At 41.5% G+C, this 17720-nt stretch overlaps 3 protein-coding genes and 2 non-coding genes across 5 annotated transcripts; 2 read left to right on the top strand and 3 right to left on the bottom strand.

Moving 5' to 3' along the window:
• Nucleotides 1–765: 765 nt before the first annotated feature.
• Nucleotides 766–2398, bottom strand: LOC115681338 (putative transcription factor bHLH086). Its single transcript, XM_030605254.2, has 5 exons — nucleotides 1739–2398; nucleotides 1344–1451; nucleotides 1160–1225; nucleotides 987–1052; nucleotides 766–888 (listed from the first exon to the last, which is right to left on the bottom strand). The coding sequence occupies exons 1-5, from the start codon at nucleotides 2396–2398 to the stop codon at nucleotides 766–768; spliced, it is 1023 nt and encodes a 340-aa protein (XP_030461114.1).
• Nucleotides 2399–7413: 5015 nt separating this feature from the next.
• Nucleotides 7414–7487, top strand: TRNAN-GUU (transfer RNA asparagine (anticodon GUU)). Its single transcript has one exon. It is a non-coding gene; the product is annotated as a tRNA-Asn (tRNA).
• A 67-nt stretch (nucleotides 7488–7554) lies between these two features.
• TRNAS-AGA (transfer RNA serine (anticodon AGA)) lies at nucleotides 7555–7636 on the bottom strand. The gene has a single exon. It is a non-coding gene; the product is annotated as a tRNA-Ser (tRNA).
• Nucleotides 7637–8600: 964 nt separating this feature from the next.
• LOC115681349 (polcalcin Bet v 4) lies at nucleotides 8601–9179 on the top strand. The gene has a single exon (XM_030605269.2). The coding sequence runs from the start codon at nucleotides 8695–8697 to the stop codon at nucleotides 8947–8949; it is 255 nt and encodes an 84-aa protein (XP_030461129.1). The 5' UTR covers nucleotides 8601–8694; the 3' UTR covers nucleotides 8950–9179.
• Nucleotides 9180–9675: 496 nt separating this feature from the next.
• On the bottom strand, nucleotides 9676–13287 carry LOC115681346 (probable serine/threonine-protein kinase PBL7). Its single transcript, XM_030605266.2, has 6 exons — nucleotides 12302–13287; nucleotides 11810–12067; nucleotides 11550–11722; nucleotides 11351–11430; nucleotides 11092–11239; nucleotides 9676–10224 (listed from the first exon to the last, which is right to left on the bottom strand). The coding sequence occupies exons 1-6, from the start codon at nucleotides 12813–12815 to the stop codon at nucleotides 9871–9873; spliced, it is 1527 nt and encodes a 508-aa protein (XP_030461126.2). The 5' UTR covers nucleotides 12816–13287; the 3' UTR covers nucleotides 9676–9870.
• Nucleotides 13288–17720: the final 4433 nt, after the last annotated feature.

The following is a 17720-nucleotide window of genomic DNA, read 5'->3' as shown; positions in this document are numbered from 1 at the left end:
AAGCTTCTTCATGACACGACTTGCGGAAAATTTACTTCATTCTCACTAAAGTTTGTTCGATAAATTGCACCAAGACTCTAGTTGGATTAATTAAGTAAGTCAACCTCTCGCTGCTAATAATGTTTGTTGATTAGGGTTTAGAACTGCATAGACAACTCAGTCAGATAAAGATTAAAATAAGGGCTTCTATTCTATTTTCTTTTAATGCTGAAGAAGACAAGAAAGCTTCTTTCTTAACTGAGGTAGGCCCAAATTTTGTTTTTTGCTGTGATATTCGGTGTGCACCCAAGCCTCTCTCTCTCTCTCTCTCTCTCTCTCTCTCTCTCTCTCTCTCTCTCTCTCTCTCCATTATCAACTGTTGCGTAGCCATTTTTGCAGTAGAACATGAAAGCAAATCAAGCATCTCATGCAACTAAGTAAATGAGCAACTAGTCTTCTTATATTAGCTTGATGAAATACTGTGAAGATACAACGAAATAGTCGGAAATGCTCATAAGTAGAAAGGTTACAAACCTTAGATCAGACAGAACATTCTGTCAAAGATCAAACAAAGCACAAATATTCAGTCCTAACTTCTCACTGCTGCTATTAAAGCTGCACTATTCCTGAGTAACATTTGCAGATTTTAACTTATCTTTCTTCTTCCTTTTTCTTGAAGAGAACTGGAGAGGAGATCTATTACTGTGATGATTATCATTACAATTATGATTATTACATTTTCTATACTTGACTACATTTGTTACTTAGCCTCAAAGTCCATCATCATCACTTGGAGCTTGAGCTTCTGTCTCTCTGAGAGGATAGGATGGCATCAATGGCTTCCTTCACTTGGGAAATATCAGGAGCCTTCCCACCTTGCGCTGGCCAAAATTCATCTGTTGCCAACACCTGCACATAGAGAGAACATACATGCAAACTTAAGGTTTTTTATGATCATTTCTTTCTGAAGGTTGTTAATTATAGAAATCATGGTGCTGGAAATTCACCTTCACTTGCAACTGGAGAAACTTGACATAACCGATAGCTTTCTCTAACATGGTTACCAGGTCAACCTGCACATGTTCACATTCTACAAATGAATAAGAAATGCCAAATTTTCATTCCAATAGAAAAAGATAAGGAAAAAAAATAAACAGAGAAGAAGAAGAAGAAGACCCACCTTATTACCATTTGGAACCAAATCCTGCAGTATCTTGAGTCGCTCACTGATCCTTTCTCGCCGGTTCTGCGTGCAAAACACAACTCTTAAGATCATTTAACCCTTCTCTCAGAATTTCCAAATAATAGAAAAACATATGACTATTAACGAAATTCTTATGTGAGATGGAAGCACATCAATCAACCTTTGCGGCAACACTCTGCGGATCTTTTGGTGATGAAGGCGTCTTGGATTTTGATGAGCTCTTGGAGGCGCTCGTGCATTGCTTCTTTGAGGCTTGCGGACTCTCTCCCTATAAAAAAAAAAAATCCTTCAGTCACGTCATGACCTTTCTCGCACAAGACCGACATATATATGTACTAGAGACCCAATGTTCATTGAATCATGACCCGATATTCGTCTCGTCATATAATGATGGTGGACGCAATTCACATGGATTAACAATGACTAGACAAGAATGTTATTCATGTCAACATGACAATAACTTAACCTACAACAATCAACAAAATGCCTATAATTCAAAGAAGAGAGCTGATTCAAGGACACCCATCAAATTAAGATAACGGCATTCATGTATACCATGTAAGCACGCTTGTGAAATCCTGCTTCTTGCGCTCCGGATTCCTGGATGCTATCTGCGACAGCCGTCGCTTCCGAGTACAGCCAATTACTTGAACTGTTTCCGTGCTTCACAACTGCGTTATGAACCACGGAGACATAAGTGCTAGCGGACTGATAGCAGTTCATATCCTCTACGATCCGCGGGTGGTCTGAGCTGCTCTTTGGATCGATCTGCTTCAAGTAGTGATAGTTGTAATTGCTCATGATGCCATCATCTTTCCACCCAAAGCAGTCACTGTTCTTTAGGTCATCCGTTTGGCTCTGTTGGAAGCTGAGTAAAGACCCACTGGCTTGCCTGAAATTTTCATAGCCACTATTGCTCTTGAAATTTATGAGAGGCTGATGATGAACACCTTCAGGTCTATTGTTCATCGCTCGAAACTTGAGGGCATCTTTTGACGGACCACAAATCCCAGGAGGGAAGTTCTTGGACATTAGAGTGGTGGTCTTCTCCAAGTTGTCTTCTTCCTCAAACCCTAACTTTTGGTACTCATCATATCCATAAGAGCCCTGTGAAGAGAGATCTGAGAGTTGTGGCGGAGTCTCTTTGTCGTTGCCGTCCTCGCTGTACGAGTTCAGAGGTTGCAGCAATCCAAGGCGCGAATCGATGAGGTCCATCAGAGAGGAATCTCAAGTATGTTCTCGGATCGGTGGCTAGGGCTAGGGTTTGAGTGTTCAAGAGGAAGAGAGAGTATGCATGGAGACGGCTAATGGAAGGTGGAGGGTCTATATGTAGGGTCCAGAGTAATTATGTCCAAGTGTCATTAAGCTCTAACAGCGAAATACTTCTAAGAGAGAGAACCCTAGGATATATTAGCCGCAATAGTTTAATCTGAAGCATTCCTTCTCTTTTTTTTTGTCTGTTAATTTTAAGTGTTCAGCAAGGACCTCATTCGAGTAAAAAAGATCTTTCCCGTAATACTTATATCATATGGCAAGCTGATTTAATCTAATGACAATGAGTTATCGGGCACAGTTTGACATGGTAATTTTTGTTCAGGATGGATAACCGTGCTTTTGGAATGGCACTTTTTCTAACATGTGCACTTGCGGTGACAAATAATTTGTCATCTAGGGCTAAGACAACGGCACATAGCTTTCACTCGAGAACTACTTTTTCTCATCACTCCATGTATATTTCTATCTAGAGATTGTTAAGCTTGGGTAGAACTTTTATAATGTAGTATGGTCCCCTTCAAACAAATGAGACATTGTTCTTATGTTTCCTAAAAGTTGGTATTCTTTCCAACTCCTTAGTTAGGTCCACATCTTTTGGTATACACGAGACTCATTTCACATCACGTCGGATGCTCCAAATAGCTCCGAAATCGATGCGAGACAGGAGGGTTAAAAAAACAAGGGAAGGAATTAAATGGACAATTGCTAGAGAATTATTAATCTCTGTATCGGAATTGTTAGCTGGCAGGGGATTAATAGAAGAAGAAGAAGAAGAACGATAGAAAAATAGGAGCAGAAGCGCAAGAGCATCGCTGGATCTGTCGCGAACCCACGTCTCAGATTCCCATGCATTGTGGGGTTTTGACTTTTCTTCAGTACAATCTTTTTCTTTTGGGAATTCTTAGACATCAGTTCTAATTTTGAGAGGCTCCCTCCTGCTTGCTTCCCTCTTCTTCTTCCGCAGCACGTGGGATTCTCTCACCTCTTTATTACATGTGTGTGTTATTCTATTCTAAGGTTCGAGGGTGTGAGCTTGCCCATGAACCCAAACACTTGATCACATCCCACGAATTGTACTATGTATTGTATACTATATTTGTGTATCTCACTTAGAGACCTAATGAGGCGCGATGTGCTTCATCCGCCAGTCAGCTTTTGGCTATTGTTCTTTGCCTTAAGTCTCTCGCTCGACTGGTCCCCATGTGGGGGGAGATGGGGAAAGCCACTTGAATATAAAGTCTTCATGTAATGACTGTAGGAGGCGACATGTTAATGTGATCTAATGCGCGACCGATTAGTTGATTGATATGTGATTCGAAGCACCAATTATGTGATGTTATATGAACTTGTGCAGAAGTTCCCCATGTGGATCTGGTTTTGTGGACGTGAGAGAGAAGGAAAGCTAGGGTTTACATAAGAAGCTAAGAACAGTGGCAAAATTCCGCCGCCCATAAGGCACGAGACACTATGCGAGAGTTTGGGACACCGACCTCATCTGATCAAAGCTTATGCACGTTGCCATCTTTTTCTGCAACTATACAATAATTGGTTGTCTTATCAAAGTTTCGTATTTCCATTTTAAATCTCATCCCTTAGTGCTTATTTGCCAAAGCGCAGCAATTGGTTAGATCGCGTCAAGTACCGGTGCATATTACATGCAATTCGGACGTAGAGGCTCGGGTCCTAAAATATTTCATTTCAAATCAGTCGGCATATACTTGATTCATATTTGTTGAACCGATCCATTCTTCCGAAAGAAACGAATGTCCCCTCGCGTTCATCACGATACATTTGTATCTGCTTAACTAAACAGGATGACACATTTGATTTTGATTGAAACGTGTGCAAGGTGCAGGGCCGTATCCTCTTTTCTCTCACGTGCATCTGGAAGCATAGTCCATGTCCATGTTTTCTTTAAAGTCGATGATGGTGAGTGAATCATATGCATTTTGCAGGAATGGAAGTCTAAACGGCTTGAAGGGAGTAGCAATGAATTGGGTTTGGTTATGGTCGATGATGATTGGGAGTCCCAAGAAAATTTATGATGCTAAGGGGTTGTATGGTAACCTGCCAAATAGTACCCGATTCTATTCTTTTATTCCCCGGAACAAAAAAAGAACAGAAATCCGTTTGATAAATATTTTGTTCCCGGGCACAAAATTGTTCCCAGAATAAGTTTTGGAACATAATCAAGAAAAAAAAAAGTTAATTCTTGATTCTGGGAACAAGAACCAGAAATGGAAAAGATTTTTTTTTCTTCTTCTTCTTGATTGGTCTTCTTCATTTTTCCTGGCCAGTGGTCGGCGGCGCTCACGTGCATCTGGAAGCATAGTCCATGTTCATGTTTTCTTAAAGTCGATGATGGTGAGTGAATCATATGCATTTTGTAGGAATGGAAGGCTGAGGGCCCGTTTGGCAAGTTTTCAAATAGTGAAAATTTTTGTTCTTTTATTCCCAGAATCAGTTTGGGAATAGAAATCTGTTTGTTAAAATTTTTGTGCCCGAACACAAATTTGCAAAAAATTATTTCCAGAATCAGTTTTGGAATAGAATCAAGAAGTAAAAAAAAGTAGCTTCTTGATTCTGGGAACAAGAATCAGAATTGGAAAAGAAATTATTTTTTTTTCTTCTTCTTCTTTCCCGTTCTTTCTATTCTTCTTCTTCTTCATTCTCCGGCCACCAGCGACCAGCGACACAGGCGAGGGTCGCCCTCGCCGACCTTTTCCAGCCCTCGCCCGCTCGGGCGAGGGCCGCCCTCGAGGCTCGCTGCCTGGGCGAGGGTCGCCCTCGCCGAATATGGCAAGGGCAGCAGCGAAAATCCAGCCCTTGCCAGACCTAGCGAGGGCAGCCCTCACCCAGGCTGCGAGCCTCGAGGGCGGCCCTTGCCGGCTCGGGCGAGGGCTGGAAAAGGCCGGCGAGGGTTGCCCTCGCCCAGGCCGCGAGGGTCCAGCCCTTGCCAAATCCGGCGAGAGCGACCCTTGCCCAGGTCGCGATGCCCTTGCCTGTGGCCGGCAAGGGCCGCGACGCCCTCGCCGGCCTTGGCTTGTGGTCGGTCGCCAGCCATGGCCGGCGATCAGGCCATGGCCGAGAAGGAGGAGAAGAAAAAAAGAAAAGAAAGAAGAAAGAAAAAAGAAAGAAAGAACTATTAAAATATTTAAAAATATTATTAATAAAAAGAAATTTTATTCCGTTACCAAACGCATTTCTGTTCTTTTTCTATTCTAGGAGTGGAAATTTTGAACCGTTACCAAACGCCTTCAAATGCTCAGAATCAGTTTCTGAGCACAGAATTAAAAAAAAATTATTTCTGAGCAGAATCAGTTTCTGGACACAAAATCGTTGCCATGCGCACCCTAAGGGACTGTTTGGTAACCTGCCAAATAGTACCCAATTCTATTCTTTTGTTCTCCGGAATAAAAAAAAGAACAGAAATCCGTTTGGTAAATTTTTTGTTCCCGGGCACAAATTTGTTCCTAGAATAAGTTTTGGAGCAGAATCAAGAATAAAAAAAAAGTTGATTCTTGATTATGGGAACAAGAATAAGAAATGGAAAAGAATTTTTTTTCTTCTTCTTGGTTGGTCTTCTTCATTTTTCCTGGTTTGTGGCTGGTCGTCGGCAAGGGCGTTGCGGCTCTCACCGCCGCCTTCGCCCAAGCCGCCAGGGCGAGGGCCGCCCTAGGGCTTGGACGAGGGCGGCAGCAAGGGTCCAGCCCTTATCGGTCCTGGCCTGTGGCCGGTCGTCAGCGCCGGCAACTTGGCCATGGGCCAAGGAAGGGGAAGAAGAAAAAAAGAAAGAAAGAAAATGAAAAAAAGAGAGAGAAAGAAATATTTAAAAATTCAAAATATTATTAATAAAAAGAAATTTTGTGCAGTTACCAAACGCATTTCTGTTCTTTTTCTATTTTATAAATAAAAATTTTTGACAGTTTCTAAACGCTTTCAAATGTTTAGAAATTGTTTCCGGGAATAGAATAAAAAAAATCATTTCTAAGCAGAAATTATTTTCGGGAACAAAATGATTACCAAATGGACCCTAAGTGGTAGCAATTACCAATCCTATTGATGTGGTGGGATCTATCTTTCCTAACCTACCATTTTTTGAAGAACAAGGTAACAATTTCTTTCATTGATTGTCTTTCCAAAAGCATGATGGAGGTCACCTTACTATGCCTCATATTGCCATTATTCCCACGACACGCATCATCCTCTTTGGGTAGACACTATGCTTTAAGCAACCAATGTTCATCTAGTTCGCAGAATCATCTTTTGTTTAGGAGAGAGTTACCCAATCAGTCCTAAACCTATAGTATGGATGTCGATTCAGTTTTAAACTTTTTAATTTTGCCAATTTATTTATAAGTTTTTGTGAGAAATTTCAATGTAGTCAATTCGATTAATTTTCACGGGAAATCGTCAAAGTGGAAGTCGCACCATTGCCGACTGTTATATGTGGCACACCGTCACATCAGCGATTTCAAGCGAAAATTGACCGGGTTGGAATTTTGAGCAAAGATTTATGATGAAATTGGCAAAATTAAAAAGTTTATGACGAATTGGCATCCGTACAATAAGTTTAAGACTGATCGAACAATTTTTTCCCCTTATCTAAAATACTCTTTTTATCGAGGATTGGCAGGTCATTTGCGACTAGAATGAATGATGTGGTTTTTCCTCGGTAGTCTCATATTACATGCATAAAATCATCAGACGGCAATGGAATCTGCATTTGAGAAATGCGAGACACGTTCTATAACTCTCTTACTAAATGACGTGATGGTTTTTTATCGAGCCCGGATCATTTAATTCGTGGGTCCTACTTGTTTCGACACCCAATTGGACGCCACATCATTCAGCAAGAGGATTTCGATCCTTACCATCCTTTGATCGGGAATTGAGGATGAAATACTGCATATCTTTAAAATAATTAAAATAAATTACGAGGTAAGAACAGCCAAGCTGGAATAGCTCAGTTGGTTAGAGCGTGTGGCTGTTAACCACAAGGTCGGAGGTTCAAGCCCTCCTTCTAGCGCAATCTTTTTCTGCCTTTTATTTTATCCCATAAATTTTTTTTTAAAAAAAGAGAGAGATTAAGAAAACGTGAGCGGCAGGATTCGAACCTACGCGGGCAGAGCCCACATGATTTCTAGTCATGCCCGATAACCACTCCGGCACGCCCACCTCATTGGCTCTTTTATTCCACTGAAATTGGTTACCTCTCAAAACAAGGAGTTTAGGAACCGGGCAATAATATGCGTAAATTAAAGTTCTTTTGATCAACATCTCGTCTTGCCCTCGACCTTGACCGTTAGTGCCTTAGATTGTCGCTTCCGGCTCCGTCATGAGCAGCCCCGACCCTGTATATTGGATTGAACTCAAACCAAGGTGGACTAAAGGGCGAGGATCGGTGCATCGGCGAGCTCGATTTCAACCCTAGATCGTCCTCATAGTTGCCACCTCGACCCCTTGATGGTGGCGTCAACAAAGTAGAAGGGATGGACGAGACGCATCATGGAGAGGCACAGTAGAGAGAGAGAGAGAGAGAGAGGAGCCCCGCCATAATGACGACATGGGCCGTAGAGAGGCAGAACAACAATCAGCAGCATAAGCAAAGTAGCCGGAGTCCGCAGAGGTGGCGGCAATAGCGGGGGAAGGTGGTGGTAAAGTTGGGTCGATGGTTTGGGTATATGGATGGTATGGGGCTAAGAATTTTTGAATCTTTACATAAGGTAAATTTATTTATACAATCATATACCAACCTCATACAACGTATTAACTTTACATCTCGAATTACACCATTAACTTAAAAAGTCCCAGCTACCCTTCATTTAGATTAGGGTCTATCTTAGCTGGCCGATTAAATCATAAAGGTTAATAAAAGCCACGTCTTGGCCAATCCTATCACCGAATTGCATCGAAAACCAAGTGCCTAATTTGGCCAAGGAAGACATTTTCTCATTTGCTTTTTGACAAGGCTTTTTGTCCCCATTTTGACATGACATGTTCGTGCCAACATCATGGCTAAAAACAGTCACGCACTCAAGGGCGATCCGTTCCTCGTGCTCTTGTCCTACTCCGATTCTAAAGGCCAGCCCCTAGCTAGTTTAGAAACCAACCCCTTTAAGAATCAGCGCCCAATTTCACAATTTCCTCCATTAACCATTTCAAGTTACTCGCATCTTCTTCACTCGAGAGAAGTTAGAGAAAAAGGGGTTTCAAGGGAACGGGGCTTGAGAGCAATGGCAGATGATGCAAGTGCCAAGGCCGAGAGGGAGCGGATATTCAAGCGGTTCGACGCCAACGGCGACGGCAAGATCTCGTCCGCCGAGCTAGGGGACGCGCTCAAGACCCTCGGCTCCGTCACCGGGGACGAGGTCAAGCGCATGATGGCCGAGATCGACACCGACGGCGACGGCTTCATTTCTTACCAGGAGTTCACCGACTTCGCGCTCGCCAACCCGGGCTTGATGAAGGACGTCGCCAAGATCTTCTAATGGTCTCGCGACATTAAGATGGACCAATTTTCTATCATAACCACATATTTTGAGGAACTTCAGCATAATCATATCCACCATTCATCACGTTTACGTTGGCTGAAAGTTCCTTGCTATTGTTGTTAGGCAAACAAAATCAAGTAAATGCATTTATCTCCTGTTTTTCCCTTCTGGGTCTGCATTCTTATTGGTCAATCAGTTAGTGTATGCTAATCGATGACTCTTCTTTATGCTTCGTCTGGAGGGCGGTGCAACCTGTCCTTGAGAAGTTTGATGTCTTATTCATTTGTTAATTTTGATAGACAGGTCAGATGTCCCTGTTTAGTTGGGACAGGCAGTTAAACAGTTTAATCTTTGTTTTTGTTCTCTCGGTCTGCTATAAGAACAACTCAAGAAGTGTCTCTTTCCAGTCCCAACTTTAACGAGAGATTTGGTGGGCGAAGGAGACAGTGGAATGACTTGGCTTCTTGCACATTGAAAAGCTTGCGATCATTAGCTTTTATCCAAAAACTTCCCACCTACCCTTATCTTTGCGTCTTATACGGGTCCTCCTCGTTCTAATTTCCTAATGCTTGTCTGGTTCACCTAAATCTCAAAGCAATTGCAGCAACTCATCGAACATTGTAGGTGAAACTTAGTTTTCCCTTCACATCTGAAGTTCGCCGGTATGGAAGCCAGAGGATTTGCTGTTTGATTATTTTCTCGGCCTACTGATACAAGTTGACATACAGAAAAAAATCAAGATCAGATTCACACCTTCTCATTACACAATTTGAAGTTATGTACACACGCAATCCGATTGACCAGTTCCAAAAATTTGCATATTTCCAGCAATCTTTGCGGCTCCGATCTCTCTAGGAACCTTTTGTTCAAGCAAAACAAAAGAAATGGTTAAAAGAGCTAGTGACTTGGTACTATATGTCATTGATAGCAGGAGTAATCATCATCCTCAAACTCCGAAACTCCAAGCATCGCTAGAGCCAAGTGTTTGTTCATCTCGCTCTTGGTCTGATGCAGTTGTGTGAAATAATCCACTACAAATCCGTTTCCTGGGAAGCTGGACTTCTTTTTACTGGCCAAAATAGGTTCATCGTCGCCTCTTAGAATAGCACGGACCTCATCAATGCCCGGTCTCCGGGATTCTTCACTAATTATGCACGCCACAGCTGCTTGAATCATTCGAGCGATTTGCTTGGGGCTTCTCAAAGTGCGCGTCAGCATCGGATCAACCAACTTTTCTATCGCTTCTAGCCCTTTATTTAGGAGAGGCTTTGCCTGCAAAAAAATGTGTCAATTAGCAGCTAGGCAAAATCAGAGTATAATGCAAATGTTAGGTTTTAGGTTTTGCTGATCACTTCTCAATGATTATTCTGCTCATAAGCATTTCTACTTTCTTGTTTCATTTTCTTTATAGAGGAAACAGAAATATGCACATCCATGAAAGTAACCTATCACTAACAATTTCTTCTCAGTGTCGTATCAATTCAGTACATATAGCAAAATGAACATTAACACATGCAATCCAGGTTGAGAGTAGAATGACGCTTGGCAAAAAGCGCAATAGACTAGACGTTAGGATGAAAGCATTCAAGCTGGATAATTTACCAAGTTAAATACTTCTATGCTACTTTTCAGAGATTTTCTTTGTTAAAGCAAAAATGGTCATAGCGCTAAGGAGAATGACCATGATGGTTTCTAAGCAAGTTCTGATGAGAAGAGACTTCACTGAGCCAACGGTCTCAATAAATTCCTACACTCAAAAACCTTCTCAAACAGTAGCCAGTCTATCCTTCGGAAAACCATCCGAACCAGAAAATTGGTCCTATCAACATATCCTTCTAGCTTGAATGTGGCGATAATAGCATCCGTTTGCATTTACTCATCGACCCCATAGGTATCATTCGACTGGCAACAGATATTCTAAGAAATCTTAGATACACAAGTCCATATGGCAGTGGACACGAAGCCCAGACTCCAGAGTGGTCCCAGTGAGAGGTGGTTCGCCCTCATTAACATAGATTTATGGGAGGACCTTACCTTGTTTCCCATGCATCTTAAATAGTCACCGAATGAGGACCGATTTATTCAGCCCTCATAAAGTTAAGTGAATTAATAGGCAACGGATTGAGCATTTTAACCTACCCACAGCACCAAGTTCTCCTCTCCGGATGGCCTTCCTGCTTCAATTGGTTTTCGACCAGTTATCAACTCCAACAAGACAACTCCAAAAGCATAGACATCCATCTTGTCCGATACCTTCCCGTGCTGGAAATATTCAGGTGCCAAATAGCTGCACATTCATGTAAACAGAAAATGCTTGAAGCAAAAGAGACTCAAACAAAAAAGCAGAAAGACCATTGCTGTGTTCTGCTCATAGGAGAAGCTTTCTTTAGATGATTACCCAAAAGTTCCTTTCACAGTCTTGCACAGGAAAGGGATTGAAGGCGCTGGTGTCCATGTAGCAAGTCCGAAATCACACAGCTGCAAATTCATTCCCGATTCAGAAATAGATTACATCACATGCATATCACTTCCTTTTTTTCTTTTTTCCCAATATTTTATCAAACAGAGTAAAACTTTGAGGAAAGCCTATATCTCACCTTGGGCTTTTTGTTGGCTGAAAGGAGTATATTCGAAGGTTTAATATCTCTATGGACAACACATCTTTCTGTACCGCTATGCAAATATGCTATAGCTTCTGCAATCCCAACTGCTACTTTATACCTCATTGACCATGGAAGTGTTGAACGACCCTTCAGTCCTTTCTTCTTGTCTGCAACACAAAATTTCAGAAACCACTTCAATTCATACACTTGAATACAGAAAATAAGCCCGGCAAAGGTAAGATAAAATACAGTACCATGCAAATGGCGCTCTAAACTTCCACCAGAGACATACTTGTACACCAAGAAGAAGCCCTCCTCGGAGTCCATGCAGAACCCAACTAAAGGAACTACATTAGGGTGGCGAAGGGAGCTTGCAATCATCACTTCTCTGCAAAATGCCTTTGCACACTCCTTGTCCTCTTTGTCCAAACGTTTCACAGCCACAGAAGCCCTCAAAACCCCAATTCTGCCTCTGAACACGTAGCTCAACGCCCCTCTTCCCAGAACCCTGCCTACCCCGTTATAAATAAAATCAGTCACAGTTCCAAACAACATGTCAATCTCAGTAAAATAAGATAACAAATCAAACAAACAACAAATTCGGCCAAGAAAACACCCAATTCTAATCCTGAAGAGTATCTACAGACCTCACGAGTCTTCTGCATTATTACGCACCATGACTGACCATGCTTCAAAATACACACATACAATGAATTTAGCTAATCTTTCTCCACTCATTTAAGTACCTTTGGAGAAATTTCGTGTGGCAGAGACAAGCTGGCTGTAGCTGAACCTCATCAGTGTATTGGTAAGAGGAGTGATGCTCTTCTCCAATGACTCAATCCGCCTCCATTTCTGCTCCTGCTCATGACTCTCCAAGCCATTCTCCAAATTCACCATCAAAACGGTCGCGGCATTGGACGAATGCAAGTTCATGGACTCCAGCTCAACCTGAGAGCAGATGCTGAACCTGAAGGACGAATGCACGGACTGGGGGTCAACGCTGGTCAACCGGGCGCCACACCCTCCCGACTCTGCGAGCAACCACGCCTTGTTGTGCTCCAAGTTTCGATCTTCATCGTCATTCTCATCGCTGTGGCCGTTCTCGGGAAGAAAACAGGACAACCCAAGATCCCAAATCATGCTCCTCCAACTGGGTCTCCCTTTCTTGAACTCACTAGGCTCGAAACAGTAATGCCCAAAGGATGAGGAAGTGTTTGGAGCTTGCGAGACACTGCAGGTCTCTTGGGAAATCCCCATTCTCTCTCTTTTTTTCACCTTGCTTTTCCTTGAAGCGAAATCTCACCGAGAGAGAGCACAGAAACCCAGGAGGAGCAGCCCCTAAAGCAGATGCAGGGGTGCGACACAGACAGAGAAAGGTGGAGAGAGAAAAACACCTTGTGAAAAGAAAACAAAAGCAGCTCTGCTTGGACGTTGATGGAGAATTTCTCAGGGAAAGAGAGAGAGACAAAGACGGGCAACGAGTACGAATGCAAATAACAAACAAAACGTGATCTGGGGGCCTGCAATAGTTTAGTGTAGTCACATTTTTATAAAGTGAATTGGGTGATGATTCCCGCTTAAGCTAAAGGGAGATCCATTATTGAATCTCAGAAGAGAGGAGGAGAAGATCAGAAGATGAGTGTTGGTTGCGAGAGAGGAAAAGATTCGATCTGTCAATGGCGAAGTGGGCAAGAAGCCCACAAAGAGGGTAGTTCGTACTCTTGGGCGATGATGATAAACTAAGATGAGCTAAGAGAAAAGACCAAGCAAAAAAGGCAAAACTCAATGCTTAAATGTACTTCTTTTTTTGGGTCATAATCTTGCTGTACTTGACAAATTTGGATTTTGTTTTAATGGGGCTTTTACAAGGTTAGCTTAGGCCAGTAATTTTCGACTCGCAATCCGTTTACACGACACCTTACCACAAATAATTAAAACATTTTGGATTATGCATAAACTTAGCGCCATAAACTGATCAACCCGTTCAGGACACAGTGAGGATCGTGTCTTACGCGGGTTGACGCGCTTTGACCGTTTAGATATGAATTGGCATATTTAAATTAATGTGTTAGCATGTTATTTCTTTCGACATGACTTAATGAGACACTTTTAATGCTCATATTTAGAAAAAAATTCATCCTTAAAAGTTTATTAAAATTACGCGAATGCCAAAAGGAATAAATGGTAATATATAAAAATTTGAAATACAAAAGTGATTAAACATAAAGAAAAATCAAATAAATAATTCAGTTTAGATGTGATGTGAAGTGATTTACTCATGTTTTCTAAAAATTCGTTGAACATGTTATCGTATGAATGTGTTAACGCAATTTATCATGTTTAAACGTATTTTATGTGTTTATCGTATGAATGTATTAACGCAATTTATCATGTTTAAACGTATTTTATGTGTTTATAGTGTATAGATGTTGTATATTTGTAAACCTGTTAATTTATCGCAGTGGCACATTTGATAATTATACTAATCTTGTCGTTTTGCGTAATTAGCTTTATTAGGTATGCCGTGTACGTGCCGAGGTAGTTCGACACATTTATTGAACGTGCTGTGTTCGGATTAACTATATAAATAGTATATCTCTATTTCGATGCAACACAATTAACACGATGCAACACGGCATAAATTACTAGCCCTGGATTGTTGTCATGAAAAAGATTCTATTCCCATAAGCATTGATGCAAAGATGGTAAGCAAATAAAAGATATTCGAGAATAAAATAATTATGTTAATCGAAATTTCAAACGTGTCATTTTGCTAATTGTATTTTGAGGAATGCTTGTTTTCTCTTTCCCAATGGATTTAATAATACCATTCATCTCCTGATTGATTTTTTTTTTTCACATTGGCGATTCATCACCTTATTGATTACAATAATAATAGAATAATTTTCCCAGCCCTTTGTTTAAACATTGGAACAAGAATAATTAATTAGACCCAAATATTGCTAGGGTTGCTGGTTTATGACTTTGGGGGAATGAATAGTTAATGTACAAAATCAGACCATATGGTACATGATGGTGGAATGTGATTAGTGGTTCGGTGACCCTCCAACTCCTTACTTCCCAACAACCTTTGACATTTCTTGATGCCCCTCTCCATATTTAACCTGTTACCCATCCGATTAGCCAAACCTAAACTTGGCAAAATAGCGAAGCCAATCATAATTTATTTCAAAAATAAAATAAAATAAATCCTGCCCTCTAGTTCAATAGATACTATAAAATCAAATTTCACGCACAAGTGCTTTTATTTCTACCCTTTAGTTTACTCTAAATTTAGACGGGATCAAGATCCTCTCAAATTAAGGAAACACATTCTAAGTCCAGGTTTTATCACCCTTCTCACCACACTACTTTTTTAAGGACTCGACGAATCTAATATATCTACCATACTGAGCGCATTAAAATTAGATATGATCTCATGATAGTTTAGTCATATTGGTCCATGTCTTTAAGATAGGAACTGCGATATTTGTAATCTCATACCAAGTAATGATGCCACTCACCTAGTCCCTCACGAAATCGATTGGAAGATGTACTTAGGGACATGAACTGATGACTTTGTTAGTAACCAGTCACACCCATCTTGCATCATGACCTTTGTTAGCCCCTAGTAACATGCCCACGAGGGCCTAAAGCAAGCATGCGCCTTACACGTGGCAAGTCTGTGGGCAGTGCATGTGTCGGTACCTAACAGGAACCTGCCAGCAACCGGATGTGAGCGAGACGTGCTTGTATACGAAGTTGAATTGCAATTTGATTTAAGGGGGTTCCTGCATCGTCATCATCATTGCATGGCACACATTCGACGGTTCAAGGACGATTCGCCATTGATATCTTCCTCTTTTAACTCCTTAATCAACAGCACGAGCGCCACAAGTTCAATGACGGTATCTGAGGGAGCCACTTCTTTTGGCTGTTCAATCATCATTCTCTGCTCATGTTCTCCCTTGGTGTATGGCGACTTGGATTGGAAAAAGTACGTGGATGATCCAGGATTAAGGCCGAGAATAGCTTTTTTAGCCAAAAAAAAAAATGGCCGAAATAGCTTCGATAACCAATCTTGCAGTTCGGTTTTTGATGGACATAGCGTCACGTAATTAGACAACGAGAAAGTAATTCCTAGTAAAATTCCTTGGTCTTCGCAGGAATAGGAAGCTTGGTCTAGATGGGAAGGCGAATTTTTCGTGGCATGTCAAAAATTATCAAGAAGACCACTCAATCATGATGCGCGGAAAGAAAGAAATGTGTAAGATTATTGTGGGGAAAAGTGTCAAAAAAGTCATAAACATTTTGTATTAGTGCCAATTTAATCCTAAATATTTTTTTGGTGCCAATTCAGTCCTAAACCTTTTGCATTTGTGCCAATTCAGTCATAAACTTTTTTTTGGTGCCAATTAAGTCCTAAACCTTTTAAATTGGTGCCAATTCAGTCCTAAACCTTTTATTTTTGTACCAATTTAGTCTTTCCGATCAATTTTGACCGGAATTTGCCGACGTGGACGCCTACCGGCCGGCAGCCGGTCACCGGCGCCGACGTGGACAACTTTAATAATATTTTAATATTTTTTTGAATTTTTATTTATTTTTTTTTTTCTTTTTTTTTCCACTTTTTTTTTGGGTCCCCTCTCCTTCCTCACCGGCCAGAGGCCGGCGAGCTCAACCTCGCCGTGGTCGGGCGAGGCTCGACCTCGCCAGATCCAGCGAGGTCGGGCCTTGCCGCGGCCTCCGGCGAGGGCTCGAGCCTCGCCATGGTCAGGCTAAGCCCGACCTCGCTGGATCTGGCGAGGTCGCTGGGCGAGGCTAGCCCTCGCCAGTGGCCGGCGAGGTCGAGCTCGCCGGCCTCTGGCCTCTGGCCGGTCGCCGGACCGGCGACCGGCCAGAGGAAGGAGGGGGGGACCAAAAAAAAAAGTGGAAAAAAAAAGAAAAAAAGGAAAAAAATAAAAATTCAAAAAAATATTAAAATATTATTAAAGTTGTACACGTCAGCGCCACGTCGGCGCCGGTGACCGGCCGCCGGCTGGCAGGCGTCCACGTCGGCAAATTCCGGTCAAAATTGATCGGAAAGACTAAATTGGCACAAAAATAAAAAGTTTAGGACTGAATTGACACCAATTTAAAAGGTTTAGGACTTAATTGGCACCAAAAAAAGATTTAGGACTAAATTGGCACAAATGCAAAAGGTTTAGGACTGAATTGACACCAAAAAAAAGATTTAGGACTAAATTGACACTAATGCAAAAAGTTTATGACTTTTTTTGCACTTTTCCCGATTATTGTGTGTTCCGCGTCTTGCACTGATATTAGACTGGAATTCGAAGCGTGGATGTGAAACTCAAATTAGGAGACGAATGATAGAAGTGAAGATATTTAGTGCGCTTGATCGCTTGTTTTGGTAATGTCAACTTGTTTGGAAGTTTAAGTAGGTGGGTAGCTTCATAAATTTCAAGGGACCATCATATGGTGATGTCAAGATCCGATGCGTTTTAGGAAGCGTGATGTGACATACATCCATTAATGATACAATTTCCTAAAAAAGTCGGCAATCGAAGCTATCAAGGGTTCATGAATGTAACGATATGTTCCGTCTAATCGAGAGTGTATTGAATGCGTTCAGCTCTTTGATTGGAACTCGGCAACAACACACCTATCCGTCGTCGTTGATCGGCACAAGTGTAGATAAGTTTTTTTTTTTGTAAAGGTAAGAATATGTATTACTTTTCAAAACACCATATACAATATAGCGCCAAAGCCAACCCTTGACCCGATTAGGACACAAAGTGTAGATAAGTTGTCGAGACTTGAAGGGAAGATTTTGGCTCTCGAGTTTTCACGTGACAAATCTTTGATGTCAAGTGTGGTCATAGAATGTCCTAAACAAGCTTTCGCACCCCGAACTAGATTAATCCCAGGAGGTTGTGTTCCACAAACAAAAATCTGAACTTGAAACCTCACACTTCTTTAGATGCGATGCTGCATTTGCCTAACAACAAATTCTTGAAGAGACTTTTTGCAGAACTTCTTTTATATTAATGAACGGTCAACTTCTATTATGCTTGATTGACTTTGGACCTTCATGGCACTGAAAGGGTATCGCAATTTTACTCATACAGTTTCTGGAATTAAAAAATATCACGCAAAACA

The sequence above is a fragment of the Syzygium oleosum genome, unplaced genomic scaffold (assembly GCF_021117445.2).
Source record: "Syzygium oleosum isolate NSW1041296 unplaced genomic scaffold, Sole_v2.1 Sole_v2.48, whole genome shotgun sequence".
Classification (NCBI taxonomy): Eukaryota; Viridiplantae; Streptophyta; class Magnoliopsida; order Myrtales; family Myrtaceae; genus Syzygium; species Syzygium oleosum.
The sequence above is the reverse complement of the archived record's forward strand: the minus strand, read 5'-3'. Positions and strand labels throughout refer to the sequence as shown.